The sequence below is a fragment of the Acomys minous genome (assembly GCF_964271855.1).
Source record: "Acomys minous genome assembly, chromosome: 13".
Classification (NCBI taxonomy): Eukaryota; Metazoa; Chordata; class Mammalia; order Rodentia; family Muridae; genus Acomys; species Acomys minous.
The window spans coordinates 15,897,276-15,924,721 of NC_140495.1; the positions used below are offsets into that span (position 1 = coordinate 15,897,276).

The 27,446-nt window shown below is 51.1% G+C and overlaps 1 protein-coding gene across 1 annotated transcript in view; it reads left to right on the forward strand.

Annotated features, from left to right (window-relative positions):
* The first annotated feature begins 1,133 nt into the window (after positions 1–1,133).
* The window catches only part of MAPKAPK3 (MAPK activated protein kinase 3), a 32,561-nt gene continuing 6,248 nt past the window's right edge, over positions 1,134–27,446 (forward strand). Inside the window, exons 1-5 of the mRNA XM_084752720.1 lie at positions 1,134–1,289; positions 1,532–1,808; positions 24,728–24,867; positions 25,943–26,007; positions 26,462–26,541. Coding sequence (XP_084608846.1) covers positions 1,584–1,808; positions 24,728–24,867; positions 25,943–26,007; positions 26,462–26,541 — 510 coding nt within the window. The 5' untranslated portion in view covers positions 1,134–1,289; positions 1,532–1,583. The remainder of the gene's footprint in view (positions 1,290–1,531; positions 1,809–24,727; positions 24,868–25,942; positions 26,008–26,461; positions 26,542–27,446) is intronic.

The window sequence follows — 27,446 nt, forward strand, 5'->3', positions numbered from 1 at the left end:
ACAGGCTAAGATGGGCTAAGAAGTGGAGTTCTAAATTCGGAAGAGCAAATTTCAAAGCTAATAGAGAATCTGTTTCTGGCATGGGGATAAAGGGCTTTTAATGTTTATTTCTTTTTTTCTTTCTCTTTTCTTCTTCTTTTTTCTTTTCTTTTGGTTTTTCAAGACAGGGTCTCTCTGTGTCAGCCTTGGCTGTCCTGGACTTGCTTTGTACACCAGGCTGGCCTCGAACTCACATCGATCCGCCTACCTCTGCCTCCCGAGTGCTGGGATTAAAGGCATGCGCCACCATGCCCAGGCTTATTTATTGTTTTTTCAAGACAAGGTTTCTCTTTGTAGCAGCCCTGGCTGTCCTGGAACTCGCTTGGTAGGACCAGGCTGGCCTCGAACTCACTGAAATCCACCTTCCTCTGACTTTCGAATGCTGGAATTAAAGGCATGCGCTACTACGCCAGGCTAATTTTATTTATTTTTTAAAACATAGTCTCACAATGTAGCCTACGTTGGCTTCACAATCCTCTTGCCTAAACAAACCGTCCTTGCGCTGGCCAGAGACATGAAATGGAACCCAAAGCCCAAACCATAGTAAGGTAAAAAGATGACACAACCGACCATAAGGAAAATCAAGATTTCAGATTCAAGAACGTCCTAGGTGTGTTCAATCTGCGGCCAAAGGGGTCATATGCGTTCCAGGACAGCATGACTGTGGCCCAAACATTTGTAGATGACAAGTAAATTGCTAAGTAAAAAGGTTGGTCAGGGAGTGCACAGAAAAGAAAGCTGCCTGCTGCTAGAGAGACGCCCTAAACCACCAAGTAATGAAGAGTGGCGAAAATTAAGAAGTTGAATTCTGAAGCGCTTAGCCACCTGGAAACGTGCAAAAAAGAACATCGCACTCGAAAGCCCTCAAGAGAAACAAAATGTCTTGCGCTGTCACTTTTCTAGGTCGCGGGTAAAAAATTCCAAGGCTGGTAGGGCAGTCGGAGAAGTTTCAGCGGATGTCCCAGGGCGCCGGCAAAGTTACAGCTACTTCAGGAGGCCACGCCCCATTTTGTCGGGGCGGAGCCAGCGAGGGGCTCTGCCCAGGCCAGCTCAGTCCGGACTTGCCTGGCCCTTTAAGGCTGACCTAGCGGGGCCCCAAGTCCGGATGACGTGCGGGGAAGGCGGGTGGGGGGTCACGTGGGGTGCGGGCGGCGAGACTCTGGGCCCCGGGCGCCCCTCGGTTGGCAGCTCCCGCTCGTCGGCAACATGGTTTCCGTCTAGTGCATTGCCACCAAGTGCGCCTTCGCCAGGTACGCCTTTTCTGGGCCCCTGTGTGGCTGGCTCTCAGGACCTGGCTACTCCCTACTCCTTGCTTACTCGACACGTGCCCGGGCTTGGGGGCGATCACCTCCCCGCTGCTGCACGTTGGTAGTCTCAGGCAGTTTCCAGCTTGTCTTGGGCCAGCAGCCCAGTCATTCTAGTTCTGGAGAAACCAAGGCTGGGGTGTGTCCAAAAAGTTCCGCTGGGGAGTGACTCTCTCCCTTTCTCTCAGGTGCCTCTGGACGCGCCAGGCTGGGGTTACCTCCGAGCGCCCCGTGGGGGCCATGGATGGCGAGACGGCAGGGGAGAAGGGGAGTCTTGGACCCACACCAGGTGCACTCGGTGGGCCCGCCTTGGGCGGTGCTCCGGCCCCAGGTGTACGACGAGAGCCCAAGAAGTACGCGGTGACTGATGACTACCAGTTGTCCAAGCAGGTGCTGGGTCTGGGTGTGAACGGCAAGGTGCTGGAGTGTTACCATCGGCGCACTGGGCAGAAGTGTGCCTTGAAGGTTAGTGACCCATCACTTTAGGGCTGGGGTCACCTGGAAGGTCCAATACCTGTGGGTACATTTATGTCTGGGGCCTCTGTTCAACATCTACACTCAGCATCATGTTTTATTTTCATATTCGGCCTCTAAGGTCAGAATCATGGTCTTCCCAGCCTCCTCACATGGGGACACAGAGGCTGAGCCTACCTAAGCTCCGGGTGTGTCCCGGAGAACAAGGGGGAGGAGTCAGTGGGTGTAGAGCTGTTGTACCCGGAAGGCAGGAGGGAGTGGCTGCCGTGCTCTGGTTTTGGCTTGGGCTAAGTGTTCAGGCCCAACTGGTGCTCTTATTGCTAGGCTGTCCTCTACAAGTAGCTCGTTATGGCCACGGGTCTAAGTTTCTCTCTGCTTGAGAGCTGAGCGCCCCCCAAGGCTCAGAGTGGGGTTGCTTCCTCCTCAGGGGCTCTGCCTGCTTAGGCTGGACTGTGGAGCCTCTTAGGGTGTTCTTTGCCTACTGGGTTCTTGGTAAACTTAGTGGCCCCTTGTGGAAAGGGGCAAGTTTGGCTTCTAGGCTAACCCACCCTGGACAAATGATGGCGGCCGTTTAGTCACATCATACCCAAGGTCTCCTAAAAGCCTGGAACGCTGATGTTGGGTGGCATGAGAGAGTGGCTGGGAGTGGCTGATCTCTCACTACCTGAATCTGGTTCAGGCCCACAGTCCCCACCCGGAAACCCTTACCCCGACCTGTGTGTCCTATCCCGCTACCCCAGAATTGCTTGAATCTTTGTCCCTGGGAACTTGACTCAGTTGCAGGTAACGCCGTTGGCACCTGGATGGTGCAGCATGGTGGCTCCTGGAAGTTAGTAAAGTCCTGATTCCCAGGAGCCGGAGTGCAGAGTCCTGTGGCTGTGGCTGTAATCTCTATCTTGTGTGTGCCAGCTCTGTGACCTTGGGCGATACGGTCGACTCTCGTAGTCAAGTCTCTGACTTTGTTCAGGGAGAAAGGACTGGAGTCGGTGTGAACTCGAAATGAGGTAAAGCGGGCGGGAGTTCTTGATATAGGCCTGGAGTAGGCTTGAGAGGTTCCCGAACTGACTTAAGGCATGGGATCCGCAGGAATCCGAGTGAGGGCCTGGCCTCCGGTCTCTTTGTCTTTGTCTGGTGTAAAAGGGCTGATAGTGGAGGAGGTCATCTCCCAAGAAGGACCCTGGGGGGGACCATGAAGCTAGGGCAAGGGCGGGGTAAGGGACTGACTGACCTGGGGGCTGGGACCTAGGTATGGCTTCTTTATCCACTAACCCCACAGTAGACTAGAGCTCTGAGGTCACAGGCAGGCATTTTCTGAGTCCTTCAGCGGGAAGGTGGCTTTTCTTTTCTTTTTTTAAAACATATTTTATTAATTTATTCATATTACATCTCAATGGTTATCCCATCCCTTGTATCCTCCCATTTTCCCCTTATTCCCCTCCTCTGTGATTGTGACTGAGGGGGACCTCGTCCCCCTGTATATGCTCATAGGGCATCAAGTTTCTTCTTGGGAAGGTGGCTTTTCTAATGGCATATACTAATGAGGAGATGGGGAAAAAAATGCACCTTTAGCCGGGTGTGGCGGCACAGGCCTTTAATCCCAGCACTCGGGAGGCAGAGGCAGGCGGATCGCTGTGAGTTCGAGGCCAGCCTGGTCTACAAAGTGAGTCCAGGACAGCTAAGGCTACACAGAGAGACCCTGTCTCGAAAAACCAAAAACCAAAAAAAAAAAAAAAAGCACCTTTATCTTCACCCTTGCCATCAGTTGTTCTTCTGCCTGAAGGAAGAGGTAGTGAGCCTGGGAGAGGGTGAGTGGTTGATCGAAGCCAGAGAAGAGTCTCAGGTGCCAGGCTTTTTGACGCTGACCCCTTGGGGTTCAGATATTTGTGAGCACAAGGCAGTTTCAGCTTTGAGCAGGGCTGGGCCTACTCCTCCCCCCCACGGACGATGTCTGACTGATGACTGGAGGAACTTGGGGCGGCAACAGCTTCCACTCTAGCTGGAAGTTACTTTAGGGCCCCTAGGAGGGTCTCCCCGCCCTAAATTGACCCTTAAGGGAGATGTGGCCCCTCACTCTGATTCTTTCTGATCCTGGCTCCTACCCTCAAGAAGGGGCTCAGTGACATGCCATTTTAGTGACTTGGGGAGGCAAGTGGCACCTTCAGAAAAGCAAAGATGTGTTGGAGGCCTCAGCACAGTGGCAGAGCTTAGCCAGCCCCTGAGCGGATCCTACCCCTCTCTTCGGCTGTTCTAGCTCAGCCTAGGACGGTCATGGGCTCTGGGCTCTGTGTCTTCCTAGAGCCATACCTCAGATCATTGGGCTGTCCATTCCTCATCTTGTAGCCTGAACTTGTTCAGGCCATCTCTTTTTTTTTTTTTTTTAAACGCCCATCCTTGGGCTTTGTTGCCTAAGAGGTCAGATAGCACCTAACAGGAAGCCAAGATGCAGCAGGCCACCCACGAGACAGGAAGACTGTGGTCATTGTCCCTGTAGCTACTGCCATTCAGTGGGGCCCTAGAGGAGCAGGCCTGCCCCCCTCTCCCCCTTTCTCTCAGCCTCTGACCACTGGGGCCCCTTCTGGTCTGGTCTCGTGAACAGCAAGGCCTCTCTCCCTAGGCCGGTTTCTGCGGCCAGCAGAGCTTTCTGTATTTCCCCAAGCCCTTGTACTGTATGCACTGTTGGAACTGAGAGGTGGGGGGGGGGGTGGCCCCCCGGGGAGAATATGGGGGCACGCAGTCTTTATATGCCTCCTGCTGACATCTTGTGCTCCTTCCCAGCGCCAACCAGTTAAAAAACAGATGTGACCAAGGCACTTAGTAAAGTAAAAACATGGAGGGCCCTGGGGAGACTTGGGGGGAAGTGCGTATGGGAGGACAGGTAGGGAGGGTCCTTTCTTTCTGCTCTTGCTGCTGGACAACAGGGCTTGGGGACCCTTCCTTCCGATCGATCAGCAGAGCCTGATGGAACCCCCTTTGGGTTCCCAGTGTCTCCTCTGCTCGTTGTTAAGGAGGATGGAATGGTGGGGTGTGGTATCTCCCACAGGAATGGGTCTCCACGGGGAGCATCCCTTCCCAGTCTCAAGGTCAGGGAGTGTCTGGGCTGAACAGTTATCTTCCCGTTGGTGCTGGTGCTGAGGAAGGCTAGGCTGCTCTGGATGTGTCTCTGTAGGACCACAGCGACGTCCCGGAGCCCAATGCTGCAGAAGATCTATTTCCCTTGATAGATTGGACATAATACTCTCGAGACCAAGGTTACTTCCTGTCACTGGGGGGTCTTGTCTTGACTCTGTACACTTTGAGCCTCTGAGCATGGCATACAAGCCTTCTGCAGTTCAGCCCTCTGCTCTTTGCTTCCATAGGTGGCTGACTTTCTTCTGTGACAGAATCATTCCCACGGGGGTGGAGGCTCAGTCCCACTGCCACCCCCTCCAGGAAGCTGTCTGTAGAACAATAGGGTTTTTGCCCCTAAAGCTGTACTGTCTTTGTAGCCCCTGAGCTCATGGCCTGGCTTACAGTAGTGGCTTGTAATGAATGCTTAGTGCTTTAGCCAAGCCCGGCCCTTCAGAGTTTTGGAAGGAGCTGGACTTTTCCTTGTCTCAGGAACTAAGCAAAGGAAAATGCCGTTTCCCAGACTAAAGGCCTGGAACTTCAGAAAGGAAACCGTCGCCTTCACTTTCCCAGATAGAGGCCACTGGGAAGGCTGCAGAGGAAGGAAGTACCCTTCTGTGAGGTCCTTCTGCCATCTGTCTGCCGTTGGGCCACACCTGTGAGCAGGCTGGCTCTCTCCACCCAGAGTGGCAGGAAGAAGCCTGAATGAGAGCCAAAGGCCCAGAGAAGTAGGGGTGGGGGGTGGGGGGGTGGGGGGGGAGGGGAGGGGAGAGGTCGAGGGAGTGTATGTATTGGGGGCAGGCCCCAGGTCGCCGCCCCACCTGTTGCGCCATGGGTGGGGATGGCTTGTTGGGGCTGGTGCTGTAGAGCTGGATTTGAGGCTAGGTGGAGCTACCAAGCAGGGCAGGCTTTTTCTCATTCGACAACCACCGCCCCCTCACCCCCTCACCGACCGTCTCCAGACCAGTCAAATCAGCCTCTGTTTCATGTTACTTTAATCAACAGGTCAGAAGCACGTATCCAGCACAGTCCCTGGAAACAAAAGGGTTTCACTGGCCAAAGAGTCTCCACAGGCGACACCTCACTTAGTAGGAAAAAAAAAAAAATCTGGGGAGCCTGGTGGAGGTTCCTGAACTGCCAGGGCCGACCAGTTTGGTTAAGCAGGTTTCAGAAGCGCATCAGACCTACAAAGTGCAGAAGAGGGTTTAGATCTGGCTTGAGCGTCCTGAGATGGTTGTATTAGGGGCTTCTCAATCCAGCCCCCCCCCCTTTGCTGGAGAAAGCTTTACACAACTCTGGGTCCATAGACCTATAAAATAAGTATATAAATCATACATTTACTAATAGTAAATCATCAAGGCATTTATTTTAAGATAATTCTTCACTATAGCCACAATATGACTCTTTATTAAAGATGAAAGCAAAATGAATGATATAAATGTGCTTGCTTATTTTTGACACAAGGAAATCTTGGCTGAATATTTGACACCCTAGGACTTAAGAGTGTTTTTTCAAAGTTGATCAATATTGTGGTTTTATAGTTGTTAAGGCTTTTTTGCATAAACATTACAAAATGAAGCTGGGCATGGTAGCACATCTGAGACAGGGTTTCTCTGTGTAGCCTTGGCTGTCCAAGGCTCACTTTGTAGACCAGGCTGGCCTCGAACTCCCAGAGATCTGCCTGCCTCTGCCTCCTGAGTGCTGGGATTAAAGGTGTGCGCCACCACGCCCGGCGAGCATTTGTTGTTTTTGCAGAAGAGTGGGGATTCTGTTCCCAGAACCCACATGGTAGTTCACAGCTGTATGTTACTCCAATTGTAAGGTATCTAGGACCTTCCTCTGGGCTCTGTGGGCATCAGAAACACAGAGGGTGCACACACGCACATGCAGGCAAAAACACATAAGAGAAGAAAATAAAATCGCAGATGTTTGTTTAGGGCCTTTTCAGAAGCTATTCGAAATTCTGTCCTAATCTCAAGCCAAAATCCATTTTAATGATTTAAAAAAAAAAAAAAAGCAACTCAACTGTTCAAACGGCAATTTTAAAAGTCAAATATTTTAACAATGTAATCTGAAGATATAGTAGTTCAATCATGCTGAGGAATGATGGTAGGAAAATATTAAAGGTCTTGTTTTCTGTAATTAAACCGTTGTTTCCATAAGAGCAGACAACTTTGCAAACATGGTTTTTAAAAAAAACTGCCACTGCTATTCATGATATACACCTGTATGAACTCTCCACTGAGGGGGGTTGGTTTCAGGCCCACAGCTTCTGGGTTGCAGGGCACAGTGGCGTGCACATTGCAAAGTGTGTGTGCGTTGTGTGGTGAGAACCAAGGCTACGTGGAAGGCACATGTGATCAACACAGGCCAGCCCTGCAGCAAGCACCTTAATTTTTGGTGGTTTTATATTCAGGAAACTTTACTTTTGCCAAGTTTTTGACAACTCCCACAGTCAGTTAGGCAGTTCCATATGGGGGACTCTACCTAGTTTACTGTATACCATGCTTTGGTTGAAAAGTGGGGTGCCAACCTACCTTTAAGATTCACTCTGCTGGTCTTCCAGAATCTTCTCCCCACTGTCCCCTGCCCCATCCTGAAGCTAATGCCAGCCTTCCTTTGTACTGTAAGCTAAAAGTTTTAAAAATATATTTATTCATTTGCATGTATGTGCACATCTTTGGGTGTGTGCATACCATAGCCTTCATGCGGAGGTCAGAGGTCAATATGCAGGAGCCAGTTCCTTTCTTCTATCATGTAAGGTCAGGACTGAAGTCAGTTTGTCAGCTTGGTGGCAGTAATCTTTACCTACTAAGCCATCTTGAAAGAGCTGGTTCTGTAGATTTGTTGTTGTTTTGTTTTTGTTTTTTGAGATAGGATTTCTCTGTGTAGCCCTGGCTGTCCTGGACTGGATTTGTAGACCAGGCTGGCCTCATACTCACAGAGATCCACCTGCCTCTGCTCCCTGAGTGCTGAGATTACAGGCATGGCTACTACGCTTGGCTCTGTAGATTTTTTTTTTTTTGGTTTCGAGACAGGGTTTCTCTGTGTAGACTTGGCTGTCCTGGACTCACTTTGTAGACCAGGCTGGCCTCGAACTCACAGTGATCCGCCCGCCTCTGCCTCCCAGTGCTGGGATTAAAGGCGTGCGCCACCACGCCCGGCTGACTTTTTTTTTTTTAATTTGGTTTACTGTATTTAAAAAAAAACTGTGTATCTGAATGTGGGTATGTACACGTGAGTGCTGGTACCCACAGAGACGTGAAGAGGGTGTCAGATCCCTTGGGGCTGAAATTATAGGTAGTTGTGAACTGCCTAATGTGGTTGCTGGGAAGTAAGCTCAAAGTCCCCTTGAAGAGCAATACATGCTCTTAACCACTGAGCCATCTCCCCAGCCCCTGGTTCTGTAGATTCTCACCTGCCCGCGAACAGCTGACAGTTCTCTAGAGAGGTCTCCAATGTATGACACACATTGTTTTAATGAGTTCTCATCACTCATTGGATGAGGATACCTAGGTTCAGAGAGACCAGAGACTTGCCTAAGGTGCACATCTGGTAGATGGCAGGGCTGGAGTAAAGTCTAGGAAGTCTGATGCCAGTCTTGGCATCCATGTCACCCTTACAAGTCCTTGGAGACATGGCAAAGTCTCCGAGACCTGACCTCTAGAAGGATGCTGACATTGCCCTCTATAATTGTACTGGGAATCTTTGCACAGTCCCAGCTTAGCCCCGTGTGATACTGCTGGTGTTTGCGTGTCTCGATCCAGTTCACTCACTGGGTGGAAGTTTGTGTGTGTGAATTCTCAGATGTGACTCGATGAGGTCAGTATACAAAGTTTGGCTCCTGCATATGCAAGAACTCTCTGGACTGGGGCACAGTGGGGGTGGGGACTTTCTAGAAGGTGTTGCTCTCTTTAATCCAGACCTCTGATCTGAGAAAGAAGTACAGTGACAGAGAACGGCCTGGTGTGTATGTGTGACAATGTGTCTGGTTTAGCGCCTGCTGCGGGGTACCACTTCCTCACTCTCAGATCAGGTCCTGGCAGGATGTGGCTGATTTCAGTGGGCCAGTGTCACAGGCGTGGGAAACAGAGGAGAGACGGAAGAGCTTTGGGGACGGGGGTAGCTGCTAAAGCCACCATTGCTGGGAGTGCCTTAGAGATGTCTGGGCCAAATGGGTAATTGTTCAGGGTCTGGTCTCCATGACAACCGATGTCTCTTTTATCTTCCCCGAGCTTTGAATTTGGGATAGTTTTCCTCTTTGCATTATCACGGGAATTGGAAAACCCTGGCTCTGCTGTTCTTCAACCTCCTGTGGTTCCAACCTTGTGGCTGGCAGCTGATGTCCACATGTGAGGGCTATTATGCAAGAGCTGAGGAAGGCTGGTTTTTATCTCTGTGGTTGAACCTAGGTTTGTGTGTGTGTGTGTGTGTGTGTGTGTGTGTGTGTGTGTGTGTGTGTGTGTGTGTCAGGGAGCAGCATTCAGTCTTGGTGGCTGTAACCATCTTTGCATTCATGAGGAGACAGCAAAGGCTGACACACACTCTCAGAGGGTGGGGGCTCTCCTTTGGGTGGCCCAGGTACAATTTCCTGATGGTATGTTACTGGCCCTTATAGGGCTGTGCTGTGTTTTCCTCTGCATCTGGAGGAACCAGCCCTCATGGGGTGAAAGGATGGTATGCCGGAAGCTGGGGTTGCCGAGCTCCTCCCCACCCTCTTGCCCTTTGGAACCGAGTGGATTAGACTGTGGGTTTCAACTGTGCTAGACTCCCCGCTGTGTGGGAACCGCAGAGGCTTTTCCTTGGGCTGGAATAGAGGGCACCTGCTTTGGGAACCAGGACGCCCCGAAAGCCTTTTCATCACAGGACAGACAGACGTGCTGAGAATTTTGATTTTGCTTTCAGTGCAGGTTTGGGTTTAACGTTGCCATTTTCTTTAGACTAGGGCTTTGTCTTTGCTGCTTCTCTGCATGGCACCGGTCGTTTCTTTCTCTCTTTGTCCCTCCCATTTCTCCGGTCCCGCCTACCACCCCTTCTCTCTCAGGCCTGGCCACTGCTTATTTCAAGTGTTTCCGGCTGGGATGGGTTCTCTCTGCTGCAGTGCACAGGCTGAGGACAGGGCTGGACAGGTGCTAGGAATTCATTCTGGTCAGCTCACCACTCCCCCATGGGGGGGCGGCAGCGGGAGTAGGGTGCACAAGAGCAAAGAGTGCCTGTCCCCATGGCACTCCCAACGTCCCCTCCTCCTGTCAGCTTTGACCAGGTGCTGGCAGACTAGTGGAGTCAGGTGCACTTGGGCAGAGCTGTAACTTGAGGCGTCCCTGTGGAGCGTGGAAGTCAACTTTAGCTGCTGTCTCTCCTTATTGGATCTCTCTTTATGTCCCAGTGGTCTGAGACTCTTGCTTGGATAACAGGGTGACTAGGCACATTATGACTCCTGAGGTTACCAGGGTCTTACCAGAGCCTCAAAGCTAGCAGAGGAGCCAGGTGGTGGGGAATAGAGGGGAAGTGGGGGGGGGGGCGCGAGATGAGGGGACCACGAAGACAAGAATGAGACTTAGAATGTGATAATCTCGGAGGCTATTTCCAGCCCTGATCAGCCACGCCCATTGCTTCATTCCCAAAGGGTTCAACCTCTACAGGGGACAAGAAATCTCGTCTTGCTGGGCGTGGTGGCACACACCTTTAATCCCAGCACTCGGGAGGCAGAGGTGGGTGGATCTCTCTGTTAGTTCGAGGCCAGCCTGGTCTACAAAGCGAGTCCAGGACAGCCAGGGCTACACAGAGGAACTCGGTCTTGAAAAACCAAAATACAATTTAAAAAAAGAAGAAGAAATCTTGTCTTGCACATTTCTCCAACACGAACAGCCCTCTTCTTGGGAGGTGGCAGGAGGCCTGGTGGGTATTCTTCTCTGCGATCTCTGGTAGGGCAGCTAACCGGGAGCTGGGGGGGGGGGGCGGAGAGATAAGAGCCCCACTTGCTGCTAAAGGCAGTCAGCAGAGGCTGAGAAGAATGGGCGCCCTGTCATGGCTGCAGCCACAGAGGTTGAGAAGGCAGAGTACCTTACCCATGCTCACAGAGCAGGGTTGTGTCCAAGCTGGGCTGGATCCCAGGCTTGGCAGATGGCCAAGCCCTGGCTCTCGGCCAGCCCTCCCTGTGTGCCACAGGCGGCCCATCTGTAAAATGAGGGGCGGGGTGCTTTGCTTGGCAAAGGGTCTCCCTTCTAACTGGGACGCTTCGGGTGGGCAGTGCCAGGGAAGTGGGCAGGCTGGAGTCCTACTTTCTGTTGGGGTTGCTCTTGCAAGCCGTTGAGCTGCAGGATGGAGACAGGCCAGAGACCACCCCCCGGGGTGCCTGTCCCTTAGCCATTCAGTGAATGGTGTTGCCAGGGAAAGTGCCAGCTGCGCGATGCCACCCAGCAGGGTCTGCAGTCAACCAGAGACAGGAAGTTCTGGGGTCATGACTCAGGTCTGGGGAACTCCTCTCTGTTCTTCTCCGTGGCTCAGTTAAATGTTTGAGTCAGGCTGAGCCAGTGCCAGAGAGCATCTTCAGAAGGCCCACGAGAGCAGAAATGAGTCATTGTAGCCCACCCCTTCACAAGGGTGTCTGTCACCACCATCCTGGTCCCCAAGAGGAGAGACCATGCTGGAGAGACAGGAGAATTCTTCTAGAAGCTGGCTAGGTACTAGGGACTTTAGGCATACTCTGGATGGACAGGAACAGGACTTGGGAGAGCCTGGGGGTGGGGGTTGGGGTTGGGGTGGGGGTGGGGGTGGGGTCAAGGGAACCTGGCAGCCTGGACACATCACCGGTGCTTCTGGAAGAATCCGAATGGAGAGATGGCTGCCTACGCTCATGTAAACCTGTATGGGGAGCTGCAGAGACGCGGATGAAGCTAAGGGAAGAGGGAACAATGCTGAGCTGGGCTGATACAGGCTTCAGGAACTGCAAGGCTGGAGGATGGGGTCAGAAGGTTCCCTAGGGTCTCTTGCCGTGCCAGCGATGGGATCTAGGTCACCTTTCCTGCCCTCACTTCGTTGTTGTTGTTTTTTTTTTCTTAATTACTTATTCATTTGTGTGTATGGATGTTTTGTCTGCTTGCGTGTCTGTGCATCACATGGATGCTTGGTACCCTCAGAGCCCTGGGAATAGAGTTACAGTCAGTTGTGAGATGGCTGATGTAGGTGTTGGGAATTGAACCCAGGTCCTCTGGAAAAGCAGCCAGTGCTGGCAACCACTGAGCCGTCTCCCAAGCCTCCTCCCTCACTATTTATACCATCATTTCTGTGACGGCCAGAGTAAGAAATACTATCTCCAGAAACCAAGTGACTCAGTGGGGGTCATCTGTGCATGGCCTCCTTTGTGCTGGTCACCCATGCTTAGACAGAGTAGCCACTGTCCCCTGTGACCCTATGCCAGCAATGTGGCCATCACTACAGCACAACTGAGCAGTTGAGGCACACGTTTATGCCAGGCTCACATCTGCTCCCAAAGACAGATCACCAAAGAGGCATTATTTCTGAGATCAAAACAAAACACTGTATTTACTAAAGTCTCAGTTCTTTTTTTAAAATATAGTTTATTAATTTATTCATATTACATCTAAATTGTTATCCCATCCCTTGTATCCTCCAATTCCTCCCTCCCTCCCTCCCATTTTCCCCTTACTCCCTTCCCCTATGACTGTGACTGAGGGGGACCTCTTCCCCCTGTATATGCTCATAGAGTATCAAGTCTCTTCTTGGTAGCCTGCGATCCTTCCTCTGAGTGCCACCAGGACTCCCCATCCAGGGGACGTGGTCAAATATAGGGCATCACAGTTCCTGTGAAAGTCAGACTCCACTCTCCACTCAACTATGAAGAATGTCCTGTACATTGGGTAAATCTGGGTAGGGGTTCGATGTTTATTGCACGCATTGTCCTTGGCTGGTGCCATAGTTTGAGCAGGACCCCTGGGCCCAGATCCGCCTGTCATAATTATCTACTTGTAGGTTTCTAGGACCCAAAGTCTTGGTTCTTAAGATGAAGAATCCTCTCTTTTTTACACTATTGTGGAAGAAATAGTACTGGGGTTAATGTGAATGTTTAACAAAGTATGAGGAGGGTTTTATGTATCATTAAAAAGAAGTATATGTAATATACAAATATATTATGTATATATACATATTACATATCTGTATATGTATATTATATATACAAATATATAATAAATATATATTTTTTCTCTGTGTAATAGCCCTGGCTGTTCTGGACTTGCTGTGTAGACCAGGCTGGCCCTGAACTCACAGAGATCTGTTTGCTTCTGCCTCATAGGTGCTGGGATTAAAGGCGTGCACCACTTTTCCCAGCCCTAAAAATATAATTTTTATTGAATAGAATTACATCACTTTCCCTCTTCTCTTTCGTGTATGCACACACACACACACACACACACACACACACACACATCTTCAAAATGGCAAGTAAGACTGTAAGTTCTGCAAGTGCATACTCACCTTTTTTTGCTTGTTTGTTTGGTTTTTGAGACAGGGTTCCTCTGTGTAGCCTTCAGTGTCCTGGAACTTGCTCTGTAGACCAGGCTGGCCTTGAACTCAGAGATCCTCCTGCCTTCACATTAGCCTTCAGTGTTCAGGTATGTCCCACCTGAGACTCTAGGGCCACAGCTGCTCTTGCCATGTGTGACCTGAGGCACTGGAACCCCGATTTACCCCAACTAGACCCTCATGAGCCTACTCTCCTTGCCTGGGAGACCAGTTTTGCTCTTTTTCTGGCAACATTTCTCTCCCATCCTCAGGCCCACCAGATTGGGCCCCTTTGCCTTTATTTCTGGGTTGTCTGGAACTGGCAGGAGGCAGACAAACTGAGGCCATCAAAATTTAATAAATTGGAGGAGTCTGTTCTGAGACTTGCTGACATCAGAAGGTGCCTTGGCTCTGCTGTCCGCTGTGCATCTCGGGGAGGTTGGGGTTTGGCCCCGCAGCTGCTCTCCTCCTCCCAGAACTCTCTGAGTCGCGGTCAGAGAGGTTCTAGCCTGCCAGGAATCCTGGCCTTGATCTGGAAGGGGCGCAGTCATCTGGGAGCCCTCTCTGCACCTGGGTTCCCTTGCAGGGCGCGGTCTCCCTCATCTTGCCTGCTCTGCAAGGGTACAGCTCCTGAAAAAAGGGAGAAGAGAGGGAGCCAAGGCCAGTTTCCCCGGAGCTAACTTCCTCATCAAACATGGCAGTGAGTCACTCATATTGCCACCCCCCTCTCTTCCCCCTCCCCCAAATCCTTGAGGACAGAGTGACTGTAATGGGCATTCTCTGCCAAGTTTTGGGCCTGGCAACCAAGGTAGGGCCAGTAAGGGTTTGTGGGACCTGGGAACGGATAGGCCATGCTAGGGAAGAGAGCAGAAGCTGGGATCTCAGGAATTTCTCAGACATGGAGATGGCCTTATGCGAATCACATGACCTGGGGAAAGCCACAAAACCTCTGAGCCACAATCTCCTCAGCTGAAAATGGTAGGTAGCCGTGCAGCTGTTCAAGGGCAAGGGCTAATGGGTATAACGTGTCTAGCACAAGGCGTGGGATCTGTGAACATCTGCCGTTGTTGACACATCTGCCAAGCCTGTCTAGACCCAGAAGTATGGGGCCTAGGTCTAGGGAGGCCGGCCACCCCCACCCTCGTCCCAGTTTGCCTACTCAGCTATGGAAAGAAGGTCAAACCTCTCTCTCTTTCCACGTATGTGTGTACTTAGAAGCCAACAGCTCTGGGTTCAAGTGTTGACTAGTTATCTGGCTGCATGGCTTTGGAAAGTCACTTACCCTCACAGAGAGACCATTTTATTCATATCTTCTTTGGCTATGGAGAGCAAAGCGTGAGATGTGTTAGCACAAACACCCTCTATACGCCTGAGAAGAACAGTTGCTTTGAAACGGGGTGCGCACATTGACCCCAAACTGTCCTTCCCTAGGCATCCAGCTTGGGGCTGGACATTTGGGGGGCGGTCATTGGTATCCTTTGAGCTGACCTCCCTGGAACGTTGCATCTGTGGAGGAGAAGGTAAGTGACTGGGGTGCTACAGAGGACACGCTGTGGTCAGAGCTTAATGAAGTGCAGCCTGGTCTGGCTTGAGGCCAACTAATCCATAGCTGCAAAATTGGTTCCATTAGCTCGCTTAATGAGCTACAAAAGCCGGGGAAATGAGTGTGTGAGAATAATGGCACGTGTCTGAGGCTCTAATTTGGAACTGTGGCTAAGGAGTTAGATTTGACATCACTACCAGCTCTCTAAATAGCACTGGTACTCCAGAGGATGCGGCCGAAGGGAGTGTGTGTGTGTGTGTGTGGGGTGGGTAGGGGAGTTGTGACGCCTTTGGTTTTATAAGGTCCATGCTTAAAGAAACTCTTGTTAAGCCAGTGAGGTGGCTCAGGAGGTAAAAGTGTTTGCCACCAAGCCTGGTGGTTTTAGTTTGATGCCCAGTACCCTTACGGTGGACGGACGGAATCCACTCCAGCAGGGTGTCCTCTGACCTCCTCCACATGGCGCTACTTTGGCACATGCGATCACACAAGCTTACAGGTGTGCACAAAATAAAACAAGTATTAAAAAGGAGCAAAGTCTTGTCTCTGCACCATACATAAACTGGCCTGGCTGGTGTTTGCACCCTGACCTGAGGCTGTGGCTCATGCTCTCAGCAGGCAAAGCGGTCAGAAGGGCAGGTGGAGGCCAAGGTCAGTTGTGTCACTAACCCTTCCAGAGCTCGAGGAAGGGTGGTCTCATTAATAGGATGGAAACAGGTGTGGTGGTACATAACTGTAGTGTCAGCACTTGGGAGGCTGAAGCAGGTGGACCTGAGTTCGAGGCCAGCCTGTGCTTCATGGTAAGCTCCTATAAAACAAGCAAAAAGGTTGTAAAATGAACTCCACTATTCCAATGTTGTCTTTTATAAGAACAGAGAAATAGCCCCCGTGGGGTCACAGTCTCCAGTCACTGTAGAATTAGGAGCCAGAAAGGACCTTGGAGACGGCTGAGTTGGAGATTCTTGACAAGGAGGAAGTGTGGCCTATCCTTTATTTTGTAAGGCAACACACACGGTATTAGATTTTACTATGGCATTTTCAAACACAATTTGTTTTTGTTGCTCCTCTTTCTCCCACATTTCCTACATTCTCCTCTTCCCCGCTCCACCTCCAGCAGCCCTCTTTCAGTTTCTATGTCACATGTGTTCATGTGTGTTACCCTCAGAGACTTCTTCTCTCCCAAAATACCTGTGTCCCCCTCCCCCCAGGTCCCTTTTCTAATTTTAGTGCATTTGCTTATTCGTAGCATCCTCTGTGAGAATATGAGCTTCCTATAGGGAAGACAGTGTGGGTCAAAAGCTGTATTTTCCTGTAACACTGTGTTTAGTTCCTTTGCCCTAGTGCTTGACACAGGGCATGCGAGACCCTGGTTCATCAACATCTGTGAAGAAAGGCAGTGTTTCATCTTAGGGTCTGCTGTGGCCTGAGGCCAGCAGGAAACCTTTTAGGTGGGGGAGAAGGTGTTGTAGGGAACATATCAGCCCTTGCCACCTGTCTCCTCTCTGTCCTCTGGAATCCAAGAAAGTAAAAGGTCTGGCTAGCTCGCTACTCCCAGCAAGGGTGTCCAGCAGGTACAGTGTGCTATGTTGTCTTTATGGGGAAATCCATATTAAATATGTCCATCTCTATCTTCCTGTATCTTCTGCAGAATTACTGTGGAATGTGCTGGAACGTTTGACTGCTGCCTTTCATGGAAGGGGCGATACTGAATCCCTTTTGGAGTTTGGTCTCTTGTAAAAGCAGGAGTATGCTACCTGGTTTGTTTCGTTGCCAAGTCTTCCAGGAAGCTGAGAACTAAAAAAAAATTCTGTCTTTGTTTACACTTACAAACTGAAATGGGTTTCTGGTCATCTTGGCTTTTCATTCTAGAGACAATCAAAGGCTTTTGTTTTACTTGGCTTGATTCATGATTTGGAGTTACATGTAACGCTGAAATCTTTCGGTCTGTGGGCAAGGTGCTTTGTGGGTAACTAAGAGATTGAGATCCTGGGCTTGCATCTGTGGACTTGTGCGTTAGCAAGACAAGCAGGTTTAATCTTCTTGACTGGTACCGTCTCACTGACGGGAACGATTAAAAGTCAGACCTCAGCTGGGTGTGGTGGCACAAGCCTTTTTATTCCCAGTACTCGGGAGGCAGAAGCAAGTGAATCTCTGAGATCGAGGCCAGCCTGGTCTACAAAACGAGTCTGGGACAGCATGGACTACAAGAGAAACCCTGTCTCAACAAAACAAAACAAAACCAAGCCAGTCCTTTTTCCCTGGAACAAGTGGGTGTTCCACCCTGAACCAGATCTGCCATACCTGTGTGGCAGGGAAACCGGCTAGGGCATGTGGAGGTTGTGTTTTGTTTGTTTGTTTGTTTGTTTGTTTGTTTTAAGATTTATTTATTTATTATTATGTATACAATGCTTTGCCTGCATGTACACCTGCAGGCCAGAAGAGGGCATCAGATCACATCACAGATGGTTGTGGTTGCTGGGAATTGAACTCAGGACCTCTGAAGGAGCAGCCAGTGCTCTTAACCTCTGAGCCATCTCTCCAGCCCCAGGTTGTGGTCTTGTTAGCAGGCGTGAGGTAGAGGAGGCTACCTTTCCAGACCAATAGTCTTGACGACTTCCATGTGAGAGACTGTTGACAATGGCAAGGCAACAATTGTCCTGCAATGGAGATGGGACCTCAGCAGGAAAAGACGGCTAAATGGAATTCCAGCCTCTGTCTTGGGCAAGGCTGTCAGAGGTTGAGTTGTGGTGGCAAGACCATCATTCTTTCTTGAGAACCTTCCTGTGGCCAACTGCTATTCACATTGGAGAAGCTGAAGCTACTCAGAGAAATGATGGGCAGATCTTTGAATCCCATCCTTAGAGTTCCAAGTCAACAAAATAGAGACCGGAGATGCATGCATACCCAAATGCCTGGTTCCCAGCCCACCTCGTACTTTCCATACACCTTGCATAGACTCCCACCCAATGCACTTCGGCACACATGCACACGCCTACATTTTTACACACACGTTTACCTCTGTGTGTGTATACACCTATTCACACATTTACTTAGAACGGAGTTTCCTGAGTCTTGTGCAAGCTTCGTGGCTTTCCAACTTGTAGCCATCCCTTCCCCTCATCTCCCCTTAGATGCTCTCTCAAACCTCAGTTCTCCTCTCTCAGCCTCCACAGTGAGCCTGAAGGCCCCAGGGCAATGACTTCATCTCCCTGAGCCTCTCTCTCTCCTTAATCTGCAAATTGAGGCTAATGGTCCCCACCCTGCTTTCCTCACAGGGTGGCACCGAACATTCCCATGAGATAAGGGATAGCCGACTGTTGGCTAAATTGCAAATTGTTTTCCAAACAAACAAATGCTGCTGTTGTATTCTTAGCCCTGGAACTCAGGAATCAATCCTCCCTTTAAGCCTTTATTTGGATGGGAATGGGCCAAATTCTGAGGTGGTGTTGAGGGGGTGGGGATGGAGGTAGCTTTTCTGAGGCCCAGTTCCACCTGGGGATGCCAGAAGGGCACCAGCAAGTCAATGGCTTTCTAGGGTCTGGCCATCTGGCTGCCAGTTCTGAGGGCAGGAGAAAGAATTTGGCAAAGGCGAGAGAGGGGAGAAGGCAAGGTGGAAACCACTGCATCAAAGGCTTAGACCAGAGATGTGTCATTTGTTCAAGGGCGTGCCACCTCAAATTCTGTGCTTTGCAGAGATTCAGTGGGGTCCAGACTTCAACTATAGCCAGCAGCTCTGATTCCTCAGAAGGAAGCCTTATAGTGTGTGTGTGCAATGTACACAGATGCCCCTCTGGGTGGCTGTTTGTGTCTGTTGGGTGCTAGCTGTAGTTGTGGAGCTGCCCACGTGTCATTGCTGACCCCCCCCCCACCTCCTCAGCTTTGATGGATCCTTGGGGAGCCCAGGAGATTTAGGACTGGAATGAAACAAGGGTTTCTGGCTATTGGTTTGCCATAAGCTCTTGCCCTAATCATTTTGTCCCTCTCACAGCTGTGGCTGGGCAGGCATTGCCCATTCTGAATAGACCTGGGTTCAGGTGTGTGGCTCCAGGGCCCCTCCATGGTGGTGGTGTAGTGGAAGATACAATAGGTATTTTGCCAGGAGGCCCTGTCCAAAGGATCTCTTTGTTACTAAAGCTTAACAGTTTTACGTTCGGGGGAAACAGAGGTCCAGAGAGAATAGAGTCTGGGTCTCCTGGCCCTAAGCCGGTGCTCATTCTCATGCTTGGGGGGGGGTACCTTTAAAAAAAAATTCCAAGACAGGCTTCCCAGTATGTAGCCCTGGCTGTCCTAGAACTCGCTCTGTAGACTAGGGCTGGCCTCACACTCAGAGATCCGCCTGTCTCTTCCTTGAGGGTGCTGGGATCAAAGGCATGCACCACCACTACCTGGCTTGGGGGCACTATTTAAGAGGGACCATGTAGAGTCATGAACCTGTACGAATACAGTCAGCTTGTTTTGGGGACTAGAGTAAGTTGTCACGGTCCCCGGAAGATAAAGTAAACTCCGGGTCACCTGGGAGAACAGAGGAGGAGGGATGTACAGAAAGTTGGGGCCAGTCCTCTGCGGCAGAGCCTGTGAGAGTTTCCATTCCTCCTTCGTGGATGCAGTCAGAGAGAGAGAGAGCTGTGCTTTGTGGCAGGCTCTGTGCTCCAGGACTGGGAACCAGAGGTGATCAAGCCGACGGAGCCTGCTCTGTGGGCTCAGGGCTTGATGAGGGGGGGGGGGCAACAGGATGCTGGCCTTGGGAGAGACTGGGAGAGCAGTCATGTGATCAGGGAGAGTTTGGGAGAGCAGTCATGTGATCAGGGACTAGTGGCTTCCTCTCTTTGTGTTTCAGTTTGTTATCTAAAAAATAATGACGCCCTCCTCTCCCAGTACTTGTATCATGTTCTGAACAAAGCCAGGCACATTGAAAGTACAAAGTCTATTTGTTTAGGAGTGATCAAAGAAGAGAGCTAATTGGAGGCTGTGAGCACTTGGGCACGGGAGGTGGGAGGTGGAAAGGGTTGTGCTGCGCGAGCTTTCCGGGGAGTTGGGAATGTTTTCCGTCTCAATGAGGGTGCGGCTCCCAGGGTGTGTGGGATTGTCTAAACTCATTGAACCAGACCTGTGAGACCTGTACCTTGTACCGACTGTAAATTATACTCTATAGATAAACAGAAACCATGCAGACAGAAGGAGAAAAGCAGAAGGTGAAAGGAGGCTGTTGGAGTCTTTTTTTTTTTTTTTTTTTTTTTTTTTTTTTTTTTAGGAAAGATGGTCAACAGAGCTTCTGGAAGGAGGTGACTTTAAGGGGAGTCTTGGAGGAGGGGGACAAGCTGGGGAGGAGATGGGGAGAGGAGGAGGCGCCAGCTGTAGGGAACGAAGATGAGGAGACAGGTTTTACAGGAGGTTTGGAGGCTGGCAATGTAGCTCAGTTGGTAGAGTGCTTGATCCCCAACACTTCGTAAACCAGGTGTGGTGGCGCATGCCTGTAATCCCCGTACTCCAGAGGTAGAGACAGCAGGATCAGGAGACCGAGGTCACTCTTTGCTATGTCTATATAGTGAGTACAAAGGCAGCCTGGCCGGGCTCAGTGGCACACGCCTTTAATCCCAGCACTCAGGGGAGGCAGAGGCAGGCGGATCTCTGTGAGTTCGAGGCCAGCCTGGTCTACAAAGCGAGTCCAGGACATCCAAGGCTACGCAGAGAAACCCTGCCTGGAAAAAACAAACTAACGAAACATGAGGCCTTGTCTCAAAAAAAAAACAAAAAACAAAAAAAAACCAAAAAAAAAAACCCAAAAAAAAAACCCTCAGACATTTGGGGCTAGAGACATGGCTCAGTAATAAGTAACCACTTCCTGAACAAGCTCAGGCACCTGAGTTGGGAATCCCCCGGCAGTGGCTGAGCAAGTCTGTAACCTCAGTGCTGGGTGGGGCTGAGACGGCAGGTTCAAGGGATTCACTGGCTGCCAATGTAGCTGTGGTGGGGAACACCTTGTTCAGTGAGAGATCCTGTCTCAAAAAAAAAAAAAAAAAAAAAGGTGATGGGGCTGGAAAAATGGCCCAGTGTTTAAGAGCACCCACATGGCAGCTCATGACTGTCTATAACTCCAGTTCTAGGGGATCTTCTGGCTTTCTTGGGTAACCAGGTCCACATTCAGTGCACATACATGTACACAAGCAAATAGTCGTACACATAGAATAAAAATAATATTTTAGCCAGGCACAGTGGTGCACACTTGTAATCCCAGTATTAGGTTTCTTTGTGTAGCCTTTGGCTGTCCTGGACTCGCTTTGTGGACCAAGCCGGCCTTGAACTCACAGCAACTCACCTGCCTCTGCCTCCCTGAATGCTGGTATTAAAGGCGCGTGCCACCACCGCCCGGCCATTTTTTTTTTTTTTTTAAAGTAGAGAGGAATAGAAGAAGGCACCCGTTGTTGACCTCTGGTCTTCACATGTTCATGAACAGGCAAGTACGTCCACACATATGCTTTCATACAGAGCGTGCGCATGCACACGCGCGCGCGTACACACACACACACACACACACACACACACACACACACACACACATTTGAAGCTATGGTGAGGGACAAGTCAAGGCGGCCAAAGTGATAGTCTAGGAGATTTCTTGGCACTGGGCCTGAGTGGGCCCAGGTGCAGGGCTCTGACCCTGGGGCTCTCACCTGAAGAGAGAACAGAAGAAGCACTCGTTGCTTGACTGGGAACAGCCGCTGTCCCATGCCTGGGCCTGCTCTCAGGGCCTCAGGACTGTTTAGTCTACACGGCAAGTAGGGTGGCGGCGTCGCTCTGCCTCACAGCCGCCCCATCTGCTTCTCTGTATCAGGCCCAGCCCTGAGCTTCTGTGGCTTCTCCGTGGCCATCCTCTTCCCTCCCTCGTTTCCTTCCTTCTTCCAGACCCTTCCATCTTCCCCTCCTTTCTGTGCTCAGGAACCCAGTGTTTCTTTTGATGGCCTGCCAGGGAACCCCTGTCCACCTGCCTTGCTCTGCCCCTGCTATAACCTGGCTGGTAAAATGGAGAGAGGGGCTGTGCGGGAAGAGCCAGTGCAGCCTTCTGGCCTGGACAAACCATTTAGGGCTCAGGGACAGCAGATGATGAGGTGGGCGAAGAAGACAGGTCTGGCGTTTATCTAGCGGGCCCGTGGAAAAGAGACCTCTGTCTCCAGGTGAAGAAGAGGAAGGCAGCTGGCCCGGCTGGATGCATTCCAGCTCTGAGTTTGGGGTTTCGGAGAAGAGAAAGGACTTGAATGGGAATGAGTGCCCAAGGGGAGGCAGCGTGAGGAGCGGTTTAGAGCCAGTCCGAGAGGCCCGACAGGAGAAACAGGTCAGTGTGGGGAGGAGCAAGAGGTGGGAGAGAGGGAAGGTTGGAAGGTAGAAGAGAAACGACGGGCAAAGAAGGCTGGCTCTCCTCCGAGCCTGTGGCTGAGAACGAGAGTATCTTAGCTACACCCCCCCTCCCTCTCTCACCCCCGGCTCTCCCGGGGACACAGGGAGGTAGGCTGCTGCAGTGGTTGCAGGGGCTGAGATAAAGCCCCCAGCTCTGGCAGCAGGAAGCTGGTGCTCCAGTGTGGACCCCAAAGGTGTTCTGAGACGCCAGGCTCCATAGTATCTACTCAGTGGCCTTGGCCCACAGCAGTCCCAAGCAAGCCTACCCTGGCCAGAGTAACAGAGTAGGGCACCCAGAAGTGGCGGGTGTGTGTGTGGGGGTGGGGGGGGGTGGGGGGGGGGTGGCCTTGCCCCTTGGCTCCTTGTATTTCTTGTACTGCCTGTATCCCCAGGTTGAAACAGAGAGTTGGAGGAACAGCCAAAGGGCAGAAGATTCCAGAAACTACTACTTTCCTCTCCCTTCCCTGGGACACTGCCCTATCATTATCTGAGGAGCTTGGTTCCACAGCTGTCTTAGTTGAGCCCTGTGTGTAAAAGTGGCCTGGCTCTCCTTGTCTTTTTTTTTTTTTTTTTAAAGATTTATTTATTTATTATTTATACAGTATTCTGCCTACACATATGCTGCAGGCCAGAAGAGGATACCAAATCTCATTATAGGTGGTTGTGAGCCACCATGTGGTTGCTGGGATTTGAACTCAGGACCTTTGGAAGAGCACACAGTGCTCTTAACCTCTGGACCCAACTCTCCTCATCTTATATGGGGGGAAACTGAGGCCGGTGTGTCGTCCTAGGTCCCCAGAGGTGCTGAGCAGGGCAGAGATGACCTGATTGCTGGTCCCTGAATGAGCAAGCCTGCTGGGGGGGGGGTGTTGCTCGTCACTGTTGTCCCCATTCCGGGCCCTCTCCCCTGGGTGCCGCCTTCTTTCCTACCTCCTCCAGGCTCTCTCACTCCCAGGCTTTGCTCATTTCCGATGAACACCCTCCTGGAAGGCAGCCATAGCCCCAGGCTGTTAACCAGAATGAGATTTCTGACACTTGCCTACCTCATGCCCACTTCATTGAGATGAGTCTTGCGGGGATGGCTCTGCTATGACTACATTTCACAAGGCTGTGGGCGTGGCTTAGAGCCGTGCATCCTTATTTAAGGTCACAGTAAGTCACTGGAGGAATTCAATCCCAAGCCTATATCCAACTCCACTCAGCTGTCATTTTCCTCAAATGAGGGTCCTCCCTGCTCTGGGTTTATACCTCTGTGTTATAACCTGGGGTGTATAGGCATGGGATGGGGGGGAGGTCACCTTGAGGTGGCTCCATCTCTCTAGCATTATCCCTTCCTCTCCCAGAGAGATCAGGGAGGCTACAGAGTTCTGTTGAAAGCTGGAGGTCATGACCAAACAACTATTCTTCTTCTTCTTCCTCTTCCTCTTCCTCTTCCTCTTCCTCTTCTTCTTCTTCTTCTTCTTCTTCTTCTTCTTCTTCTTCTTCTTCTTCTTCTTCTTCTTCTTATTGTGTTTGTGTATTTAAAGGACAACTTGCAGGTGCTGGTTCTCTCTTTCCACTTCGTGGGTCCCAAACATCAAATTTAGGCCATCAGGCTTGGCAACAGGCGCCTTTACCCACTGAGCCACCCCACCAGCTCCAAGCATCTCATTTTAGAAGCACTTTTCTTGGTAATGATAGTTTTATTTCTGCTGCCACTCCTGGAGAACGTGATGTCTTAATTACCTTTGTTCTTACAAGAATGCAGCCTTGTTTCTCCACTCAGGGCCAGGTCCCAGAGGGACAGACTGATGGACACAAGCCTCAACACCTCTTCAGACAGCCTCTGTGTGGTTCCAGAGTCTTCTCTGTATGCTGGGCTCTTCCTTTTGCCATTGTCTAGGACCCCCACTTTCCCATAAGATACAGGATGAGCAACACAGGGCCTGGCTTATGCAGATCCCAATCAGCCTGGATAACTGGGTAACCCTGTCATCAACTGTAAAAATGGGCTTAAAAGATATGTGGCCTCTGGCCTGGCACCCCATGACTCATGGGATTCACCACAAACCTTGCTCAGTCTCCACTTCATTGTCCCCCCTGCCCCCCCCCCCGAAGAGAAGTAGGGACTTTACTGACCTATGAACTTTGGCCTGTCATCCACCCACCAGGGCCAGCTAGACTTATTGGCCAAGCAACTTGTGTCCAGGGCTGACCCCTCAAGTCTGGACCATAAGGCAAGAAAAACTGTATTTGAATTGTCATTCTGCTCCTCCTAGATAAATGTCTAGTGCTTGGGCAGGTCACAGGTCTCTTTGAGCGAAGGGACAGTAGCCAGGAGCCTGATGCCCTTGGTGCCTACCTCCCACAGCTCCTGTATGACAGCCCCAAGGCCCGGCAGGAGGTGGACCACCACTGGCAGGCCTCGGGCGGCCCCCACATCGTGCGCATCCTGGACGTGTATGAGAACATGCATCACGGCAAGCGCTGCCTCCTCATCGTCATGGAATGGTAGGCAGGCGCCCCCCAGGACCACTGCTAGATCAGGACTCTCTTCTTCAGCCAGCAGCTCCGGAGGAGTAGACAGCCACAGGCCTCGGGTCTGTAGAGCTGGTCACCAGGGCATTTCGGCAAGGGCAGGGGAAAAAAAAAATACTGCCACAGCTCTCAGTTTCCTTCCTGGGCAGGACTTCTACCCTGCAAAGAGTTGTCAGAAAAGGCTGCCAAGCCCTGAATGTGTGAGCAGGGAGCTTTGGGGGAGGAGCAGGAGACACACAGCTCCTTGGCTTTTCTTGTAGTCCTATTGGATGCTGGTGATGAGGCCTGAGGCCAGGAGCCATCAGCCTCTGACACCTTGGGCTTCTGCCACCAGTACCCGGGGCTCAGCCTTAGTCTTCCGCAGACCCTATACCCCCTGCCTGGGTTCTTTTTGTCTGCCTTTCAAGTTAGCAAGGTTAGCCGACTGTTCAGATTTGGGGTTCAGTCTTGGCTTTGCCACCCACTAGCTGTGGGACTGTGGGCACCTGCTAATCTTTCTGAATCTCTGTAACTCACAGGCTAAATGTGGAGGAAGATCGTAGTGAGGCGTTCACCCCGAGCTTGTGACTCTGCTCCGAGCTCTCCCTGTATATCACAGAGTCAATCTTCCTGACTCTTGGAGGCTGGCGTTATTATTCTCCTTTAACAAAAGAGCTAGGTGAGGGAAGGAGCCAGACCAGGCTTAGGTGGCAGTCAACGTGAAGGGTGGAACTCAGGGCACAGCACACACCTAGCACTCAGAGAGCAAAGGACTATGAAGATGACAACCGACACCTCATCATGATTCTGGGGGGAGTACCCTTGGATAGGGTTGGGGGGTGTCCAGGGTCTCACAGCCGGCCAGAGCCAGCAGCACGGAGAACGTAAAGGCTTCAGGGCAAGGATCCAGCCTTACCACCTTTTCTTGGTTCTGAAAGTTCAGATCAACCCACTCGAGCTGACAGCCCACCATCTGCCAGGTTCTCCATTGCACAGGGACCCAGGCCCCTGATCTAGGGCAGAGCATATTGGTGACATCCAGCTCTCCTTCTTTCTGCTTGTTTTGCAGTATGGAAGGTGGCGAGTTGTTCAGCAGGATTCAGGAGCGCGGTGACCAGGCTTTCACTGAAAGAGGTGTGTGTGGGCCCTGGCACCAGTGGGGGAGTTAGGGTGGAGAGGCTCTACTGGGGTTGCTGTGACATACTAGGCAAAGCCCGGCCCTCACTGAACCTCAAGATTTACTCAAAAACCAAGAAGAGTGAGACATGGTGTCTCATCCCCATCAGGGGGTTCTTTCTCTGAATCTGTGACATTGTAGTTAGACTATGTATGGGCTTTAGGTGGAGAACTCAGAGGCTCTTGGTTCTCACCTATGGTGGAATGGATGTGAGGCAGTACAGACCTGAGGAAAGAGGCCTTGGAACATCCTTGGAAGAAACTGGAAAGCCTGGCTGGGTATTTAGGATGCAAGACCTGGGTTGCAAGACTGCCACCTAGTGCTAGCCTCCCAGACCATGCTCCAGAGAGATTATAGGCTAGGTGCCCCTCAGGTCACATGACTTTTCACTGCCCATTGTTGCGCCTGCAGAGGCTGCAGGGATAATGCGGGACATTGGCACTGCCATCCAGTTCTTGCACAGCCAGAACATCGCCCACCGAGATGTGAAGGTGAGCAGCCAGAACTCAGCCCCTCCCCGGGTGGGGTGGGGGTGGGGGGGACAAGAACGGAGTTACTCACCCTGGTGGCTCCCAGCACTCACTGGATTGAGGCTAGACTCCTTGCCTCAGCTTCCCAGCTCAGACCGTGCTTTTCTCCTCCTGTGGTACCACACACTAATTCTGCTCTTGCCAGATGGACCTCCTTGTTTTCTTCAAACACCAGGTAATCCCAGTAGCCATGAGAATAGCTGCCCTTTTCCAGCCACCGGGGCCCCAACAAGCATCTCTTTTACTCCTCACCTGGCTCTCTGTGGGATAAGGGCCATTACCCATTTCATAGACAAGCACACTGAGGCTCCTCGAGCGATGAACTGCTGTCTTGCTTTAGGCGAAGTTGCTGCACTGGGATTCATTCGTCTGTTCCCTTGCTCAGCAAGAAGTTTTATGAATGTCTATACGCTAGACTATAGAGAGGGGCTGCCTTGTAGTGTCGGGTCTTCTGCGAAGTTAGAGATATAATTTAAGCAAATTAGGCCACCAAGCAACAAACATTAGAAGCCATTTGCTGGCTACTTGAGGAAGGAACCCAGGTGGTCCCCGGGCTGGACCCTGCTTACCTTTCCAGTGGATGGGCTTGGAAGAGAGGAAGCGTAACGCCCCAAGTTTTCTTTCCTGGGAAAACTAAAGTCTCCCAGGCAGCCCTACATCCATCTAACTATATGCATGCATACACATAAGCATTTGTGTGTGAGCCACTATTAGCACAGAACCTGTTTGTTTCTCCTTGTCTGGGTATGCTTGCCTTATTTCTTCCTAAGCCCAGACCTAGACGAGCAGAGAGGCTAGCTGACATGCCTCTCTGGTTGAGTCATGCCAGCCTGTGCACTTACCCTTTGCCTAGGATACACAAGCAG